General features: G+C 45.2%; 1 gene segment (V, D, J or C); it reads right to left on the reverse strand.

The window, feature by feature from the left end:
- Nucleotides 1–272: 272 nt before the first annotated feature.
- On the reverse strand, nucleotides 273–5,809 carry LOC129508270 (immunoglobulin lambda variable 4-3-like). The segment is given in 3 exon segments: nucleotides 273–400; nucleotides 5,293–5,631; nucleotides 5,736–5,809. Coding segments are annotated over 3 exon segments (513 nt in total).
- Nucleotides 5,810–8,764: the final 2,955 nt, after the last annotated feature.

An 8,764-nucleotide genomic window follows, 5' to 3' on the forward strand; every position in this document is an offset into this window, starting at 1 on the left:
CTGGACTCACTGCCATCCACATCCTGGCTGGTCTATAAAGGAGCCCAATGCCTTCCGGTGGGGAGGGTTAGTCATGTGGTGGCCCAGGACAGAGCAGGAGATCCTGTGGGGATGGTGGAGGCTGGTTGGCTGTGTAGGGCCTGGCCTTAGTCCTGCTGGCTCTGCTCCCCAATATTGCTTGGGCCTCTCTTTTCTGAGTAGGTGGACATGACAAGAGTCATATGGTGACTCTCCCGGGACACAGTTCATAAGGATTCTTAGGGTCTGTGGCTTCAAGAGACTTTAGGTCTTAATGTCAGGTATGTCACTCCTGCAGTATCCCCCGGGCAGATGTCATGGTCAGGGTGATGCACAGGGTCCTGTGGGGTCTGAGCCTGTGACAGGGCCTGGGAGCCAGAACCTGGGCATAGAGCAGTGTAAGGGAGCAAGAGCCTCTATGCCATGATGGAGACCCCAGATTGTCTCCTGAGCCCACAGCTGATCCTGGCCACCCATCGCCTCCCTCATGCCCTCACTGGACCCTGGGAAAATGCTCCTTCTCAGGCTGCTGGAGAGAATTCTATGTTTCAGGGAGGACTTCATTGATCTGGTCCATGAGGGGCTTGCCCCTCTGTTGGCGTCATAGGGGAGCCCTTGTCATTCTGTATTTGAAATTCTAGAAGATGGAGCGACAAGGGGCATTTCTATAGCTGTTCTCATGAAATGTTTCTTGTGAATTTATCTTTTCTTTTTGTGCATATGAAAAACATAAAAGAAAATATTCGTACCTAATTATTTTTCAGGATTCAATTCATCCCCCATATTTCCTATGTGCTCCATAGAGTGTTCCACGTCTCACACTGTGGAGCAGAATTGGGAGGAATTGCCCTGAAATTTGAATTGGATTTGAGTGTCCTTTCCTTTACTGGAGGTTTTTTGTTTGCAACATCCCCTTAGATATTACAGTTAAACTAAGTTCCATAATCTCGTTATTTTATCTTTAAATTTAAACTGAATTAATGAACACAGAGGATATTATTAATTTCAGAGGTAGAGTTCAGTGATTCATCAGTTGTATATAATGTCGAATGGTTTGGGTGCCCGGACATCTCAGTCGTTAAGTGTCTGCCTTTGGCTCAGGTGTCGATTCTAGGGTCCAGGGATCCAGCGCCACACTGGGTTGCCTACATATGGTGGGGTATTGTCTTCTCCTGCCTCCTCTACCCTGAACTCTTGCTTGCTCTCTCTTTCTAGTGCCCTCTTTCTCTCAAATAAACAACAAAAATAAAAATAAAACAAAATTGGTGGGAATGTGAACTGGTGCAGCCACTCTGGAAAACTGTGTGGAGGTTCCTCAAAGAGTTAGAAATAGACCTGCACTATGACCCAGCAATTGCATTGCTGGGGATCGACCCCAAAGATACAGATGCAATGAAATGCAGGGACACCTGCACCCCGATGTTTCTAGCAGCAACGTCCACAATAGCCAAACTGTGGAAGGAGCTTCGGTGTCCATCGAAAGATGAATGGATAAAGAAGATGTGGTCTATGTATACAAAGGAATATTCCTCAGCCATTAGAAACGACAAATACTCACCATTTGCTTCGACATGGATGGACTGGAGAGTATTATGCTGAGTGAAATAAGTCAATCAGGGAAGTACAAACATTATATGGTCTTCTTCATCTCGGGAATATAAAAATTAGTGACAGGGAAAAAAGGGGAAAGGAGAAAAACGAGTGGGAAATATCAAAACGGGAGAAGGAACATGAGAGACTCCTAAATCTGGGAAACAAACTAGGGGTAGGGGAAGGGGAGGTCTGTGGGGGTGGAGGTAACTGGGTGACAGACACTGAGGGGGGGCACTTGATGGGATGAGCACTGGGTGTTATTCTATATGTTGGCAAATTGAACACCAATAAAAATAAATAAAAAAAGATGTCCATCAACAGATGAACAGATAAAGAATATCTATGGAATATATATATAAATATATATAATGTATAAATAATATTAATATATATTAATATGTATATAACATATATATATCATGAAATATTACTTGGCCATCAGTAATGATGAATTCCGACCATTTACATCAATGCGGGTAAAAATGGAGGGTATTAGGCTCAGTGAAATCAGTCAATCAGAGAAAGATGATTATCATATGTTTCACTCAAATGGGGAACTGTAAGAAATACAAGGGAACAAAAGGTAATAAGGGGTATGAGTGGGGGAAAAATCAGAGTGGAAGAAAAAGCAAAAGACTCTCTTAAATGTGGAAAACAAACTCTGTTGCTGATGGGGAGTTGCATGGGGGGTGTGGGACGGCTTGAAGGAGGGCACATGATGTGATGGACCCGGGTTTTGACTGCCAAGGGGCTTGGGGAATGTATGGGTAATGATTCATCAGTCATATACCATGATTGTAGAGGTGATTACACTGCTCTGTACTTTTTCTGAAACTCACACGTGTTTGCTTAGGATAGATTTTACTGTATATACCTTATAACTCAATAAAAAAAGGGAATGAAAAGAATATGAAAGGAAAACAAGAAGAGAAAATTAAACAAAAAGTTATGGTAGGCAAAGATTCCCACGAGCATACTTTCACTTAGAGAGTGCTGTGCAGGAAATCTAGATCTACAGGAAACACACGCCTGAGTAAAAGAAAAGATGAAGAAGCAGGCATGAGCAGAGAACTACAGTGACGTGTCAGATTGTCCCAGCCAGGGCTGCAGTAGAACCTCCGGGAGCCCTGGTGCTGGGTGTGTTTTCCAGAGTCATAGAGAATAGTAGGTAAAGGTCCTGCTTCTCGGCCACCCCCATGAAGGGGTCACCAGACACAGGCTGCAAACAAGAAGGGGGCAAGGGGGCATGTCCCTGCTGTGCCAGCTCTCTTCAGCAGAACTAATTCCTGGAGCAGCAGTTTCCAACAAACCTCACCTCTGGGGAAATGAGGGCTTCAAACCTGTAGATAAAGGTTAGGAATTCTGGTTGTCACCCATGAATTCTAGACAATGACAGACTCAGTATCATTATTTTTGCTGTTGTGACCCATGGAGAATCAAGTCAGGCGGGCAGACAGATGCACAAACATACATGCTCTAGGGCAGAAAAAATGTGTGAATAGAATACATGTAAAGGGAACACACAGTATAGGACAATGAATTAAGCAGAATTCAGTAGGAGATGACTCTTGGATAATACTCCAGACATCTCTAGAGAAAGACATTGAAAGTGAGAACTTTTGTTTAGAGTGAGAGCAGAGGGATGGGGGCAAGGATTAGGGACGAAGGGTGGGAGATGCAGAATGGGGAGGGATGGGGGTGTTGGGAGAGTATATCTCATGAACATACTCTCACTGTTGGCTCAGCCTGCCTGGCCTCTCTTGACAAATGTCAGTGGCATCACCTCCATCTCTCCTCCTGGCTATTCTTGTCACCTGTTTCAGGCGCTCCTTCTGTTAAATTATAAATAGCTCATGAAGCCCTTAAGATCCCTGAATGAGACAATGATGATAAAGGACTTCCAATCTGGAGGACTCTGCTAAGGTCACAGGCTACACAAGAACTTTTGACATAAATTTTCATTCCTGGTCTCAGGATCTCCAGGCAACCTGTGAAGCCAACAGGCACCAAATGTCCAATCGGCAAGTGACACTCATTCTTGAAGCTGTTCATTACTTAATTTCACATGACCAAAGCTGACCAGTGGTCTCTGACTGTGACCTTGATCCAGTTTTAAACTTGACAAACAGAAATGACCACTAAGGAAATCCTTTGAACCCTTTCAACCCAGGCTTTGTACTTGTCATTCCCTCACTGGTTAGTTATCATCTAAGGACAACAGGGAATGCTCTTTATCTCCACCCCTTTTTCATTCACTGTCATCACTTCTACAGTTTGTCCATCTATCTGTCCATTCAAACTATGGGGTTACTTTTGTTCCCCACATTATAAACACCAGAAGGCCCAGGTGAGCTATGAAGTGGCATGATTCATACTACAGTTTTGAATATTATTTCCCTACAGTCCTCTTGATTACCTTCCCTACCAATGGAAGTCGTGGAGAAAAATCCCATTAAAGTCACCTGTGGGAGGCATTTTGCAAGCACTTGGTAGAGAATAATCTTTTATTGAGTGAGCAGGAGTTTCTTGGGATCCTTTGTGACTCCAGCCAACCACAAGCTAGAAAGAGACACTACAATTCTGAGCCCTGGTGTTCACCTCTCGTCCCACTCCTCCTGCATCTCTGCCCACACTCTCTCTCAAGAAAAACTCTACCTTCACTCTTCCTACCTACTTGGGAGTTGTCCGTTATGGGCTGCTCCTGGATTTTCCATCTCTGAGATCCATCACTAGGGGGTACCCAACATGAATTTCTGTGGTCCAACACCAAAATCTCTCCCAACCCTGCTCAAGTCAGTGCCCAGGGAACAGGGTTACCTTCCTTGATACAACTGCTGAACATTAACCCAAAAGTGTGGGTGTACATGAAAATGCTTGGTTTTTAAATGCTTAAATGATAGGGGAAAACTACATACCCAGTAAACTTGCCCCAGCTCCAAAATATGATTAGAGATGGATCACTCATTGGGTTCAGATTCAAGGGAGTTATTATATTTATCATTGCAATGCTCCCCCTTCCATTCTATTTGATGTGGTCCCAGGGAGAACCTGGAAAAGTCCTGTAGGGAGCATGTGGACCACTTCCTGGCACCAGAAGTTAAGAGTCAACTATAGATGGAGAAACCCATGCCATGCTCCATGGTGGTCTTGCCACAGACATCCTAACATACCACTATGTTCCTAATCAGGTCCCAGCTTTGCACCCATGATGGACTCAGGGTCCTCGGTCCTGTCTAACTCGGGGATCTAATGTTGCCTTTTCAATGTTCAACACTACCAAGTGTCCAATTATACTTCATGATGAAGTGACAGCGAAGATATTCACTGAATCGACCTCCTCCATCAACACCACAACCCTGAGATCTCTGTCCATTCCTTGAATAGGGACCCATCATGGATGCACTGGGTCTGATGGCTCATGGGGTCATGTCAGCTCAGATATCCTGTAGACTCAATTTCTTGCCTGAGTAGTTCGGGTCTTTTCAAGAGTTATGGAGAGGAAAGAGAATGTTCTCTGCCAAAATTACCTAAATTTTGACCTGCCTCTTGGAACAGAGGTACAGCATGACAGAGTTTGCAAGAAGAGGCATAGGTCTCAGGGCCCTGGAGAAGGACAGGCGGCAGCTCCCCCTGAATCCCCACAGGGAAGAGAAGAGAGAGGGTGAGAGGTTTTGTGCTCACTTCCCCATTTGTCTGTGTCACTGTGACTACTGCTATCATCGGGTGCAAAGCAGTAATAATCTGCCTCATCCTCAGACTGGATGTTGGAGATGGTTAAATAGCGGTCAGCCCCAGAGCTGGAGCCTGAGAAGCGACTGGGGATCCCGTCCCCCCTGCTGTGGCTTCCATCACTGTTAACCTTCATCAGATACCGAGGGGCCTTCCCTGGTTCTTGTTGTTGATACCAGGTAATATAGTAACTGCTGTGCTCACTGCTCAGAGTGCAGGTGAGCTTGACTGAGGCTTCCAGGGAGGCAGATGCACTTGGTGGCTGGGTCAGCACGGGCAAAGCACAGAAACCTGAGAATACAAAAGACAAGAAAGATGTTGAATGTAGCACACCTGGGCCAGGGGAACAGGGCTTCTGTGCTTGAAGGGAAAGATCAGGGAAGGGGAATCCCGACCTGTAGAGAAAATGAAGGGCAGGAGGTAAAAGGGGACCCAGTCCATGGTGGGGAGAGGCTTCAAGGAGTTCCGCTCTGAGACTTCTCACCCGGGTCTGTACTCTCCAACACCCATCTCATCCTCTTTGTGCAGTTCAGAGAAGGAGGAGCATCAGATGCAAATCCATTCTCTGTTCTTCCATATGTCTGTTGAAATAAGCTGTTGTCTGAACCCTGTACCCAAGAGCTTCAGACTGGTAATTTCTAGAGTTCAGAAGAAGGACCAGGTGTGAGATTCAAGAGTGGAGAGATGATTTTACACAACACAAGTATCTTTACAGGAAGCAGCAGTCACATTCTTTGCACTGGAGCATACACAAGGGGATTTGGACTAATTGGGGTCACAAACCAAGACCCACAGTTCCCTCTGTTGTACCCTGGGAGAATGTCACCCTACATGTATTGGCAGTTCCTCATAATAACTCCTTTTGAGTCCCCAAGAGATGCTAGACCCTTGATGAGTGTTTATATGCTCCACCTCAATGAGGAACTAAGCAAAACAGCTGCATGCTTCAGGCACAAATGTTCCACTAGTTGTTTAAATGAGGACATTAAGATTGACAGAATGTTTTCTCACCCTCACCGAGTGATGAGCAAGTCGTTTCCAATGCAGGACACAACCCAGAGCCCGAGTTACCATCTGTCCCTGCCCTGCCCTCTTACCATACTCCTTCTCCCCTCATCCTAACGTTTTTGGTACCCTCCAATCATAATCCTCTCTTCTTTCTTCCAGTGTCTGTCCTCCGTGAGTCTGTTTGGAAGGGTGCTGAGATCTTCATGGTGTTGGAGTTAGTGTGTCCTTGTGAGAAACAGCTTGTTGGCTGTGAGTCTATACTGCAAGTACATTTACCCTAAAGAAACCTCATTCATTGAACCTGCACTAACGTGCAGCTACAAGGTGTAGATAGATGCTGAGAATGAAATGTGCCTAGTCCCAATAGATATTGTCTGTAGATATGAAGAATCCATGAGATTTCAAAGACTTAGTATAAAAATAATGTAAAATACATCAATGTTTTTACCTTTAATTCATATTGGATTATAGTTTCAAGTAACAGAACTAATCAAACTGTACTATGAAATCAAATGCTATTCATTTTTTTCTCTTTTTCACAATGTAGCTGCTACAAAACTTTTCCCAATGTATTGTTTTGAATTTGATTTCTTTTTTTAGAAAGATTTTATGTATTTATTCATGAGAAACACAGAGAGGGAGAGAGAGGGAGGACACCGGCAGAGGTAGAAGCAGGCTCCATGTAGGGAGTCTGATGTGAGACTGGATCCCAGGTCTCCAGGATTATGCCCCGGGCAGGAGGCGGTGCTAAACTGCTGAGCCACCCAGGCTGCCCTGAATTTTATTTCTGATGGCCCAGCTGCTCTGCAAAGCCCCAGTAGCAGTTACTTGCTTTTGGAAAAAAGTGAGAGAATCTTTTGGAGCATTCAAAATAGGCCATGTCGTAGCTTTGAAAGCACAACGAGAGGCCACAATTTGGTGGTGAAGACCAGGGATTCGGGGGATCAGAAGATCTTGATTTTCTGCTGGATTGGCCACTTTCTAGCTTTGACCTCAGGCAAGTTACACATCCTACATGCCTCAGCTTCTGCACCTGCAAATTGGGGTGATGATCAGAATGCTTATTCATAGAGTATTTGCGATTAAAGAATTCAATAAACGTGAAGTTCTTGGAATTGTGCTTCATATGTGTTAAGCACATAAAAAAATTTTACTCCTTCTTCCCCTTTTTATGTCCTTTATCCTTAAACATAAAGAATAGTCATTGGGGTTTAGAGGATGAGGGATAGTATGGAAACACTGTATGTCTTAGGTTTGAGACATTGAAAATTGGCAGATTTCCTGAAAACTCTAAAATCTCTCTCACTCTCACTCTCTGGCACTGTCTCTCTGTCTCTACTCTCTCTCTCTCTCTCTCTCTCTCTCTCACACACACACACACACACACACACACAAAGAAACATTCATTTGGGGAATATAAATAATAGTGAAAGGTAATAAAGGGGAAAGGAGAAAATATAAGTGGGAAATATCAGAAAGGGAGACAGAACATGGAAGACTCCTAACTCTGGGAAACGAACCAGGGTGGTGGAAGGGAAGGAGGGTGGGGGGTGGGGGTGACTGGGTGGCGGGCACTGAGGGGGGCACTTGACGGGATGAGCACTGGGTGTTATTCTGTATGTTGGCAAATTGAACACCAATAAAAAATAAATTTATTATTAAAAAAAGAAACACATATACTACACCACAGGCCATGAGAGGCACTTGCCTTTGTCATAGGTCACAGGAGGCACATCCTCTCAGGCTGCTGTCCTTCTTTCGTTCTTGCTGGGTCTTTGGGACAGGGATATTGTCCGGGTTCTCTATAAGAAACAAAGCCAACATGGGTTTCCCAGCAGAGTTAGAGCAGGAGGAGTATTTATGCTGGTCCACACTGTGCCATATGTGTCTTCTTATCCGGGTTGTCTCACTGGAGTTGGCCCTACTTGTAGCCTCCTAGCCCTAGGAAGGATAACATAGTTGTGTAGAAACTACCACCCTAAATCCCAGGGTTTGACAGTCAGTGTGCGTCCTCTGACTCGACCACAGAGGGCAGCATGGCTGGGTGGACAGGGGTGGTCTGATGGGCCTCAGGCTGGGGTTGTTGGAACTGAGGGAAGAGACCCTTGGACAGACAGACCAGGACACCTCTCAGTGACCCCCTCTGGGGGCCAGAGAAGCACAAGAGGCCTTAAACAGGCTCTAGACATGCCATGTCCACAGCAGAGCTGAGGTGGGCTCAGGAGGACCTAGACCTGCAGATGGAGAAGCAGATCAGCTTCGTGTTCTGTGGGGACTCCATCACCAAGGCAGCTGGCACTAGACCCCACCTACGATGGTTAGGAGATCATTTTCTCACTCATAATCTGACTGGGAGAATGTGGAGGCCACTCTAGACACGTTAGTCATTCGCTCACTGTGGAGAAAATCAGAGAGC

This window comes from Nyctereutes procyonoides, unplaced genomic scaffold, assembly GCF_905146905.1.
Source record: "Nyctereutes procyonoides isolate TBG_1078 unplaced genomic scaffold, NYPRO_anot_genome, whole genome shotgun sequence".
Classification (NCBI taxonomy): Eukaryota; Metazoa; Chordata; class Mammalia; order Carnivora; family Canidae; genus Nyctereutes; species Nyctereutes procyonoides.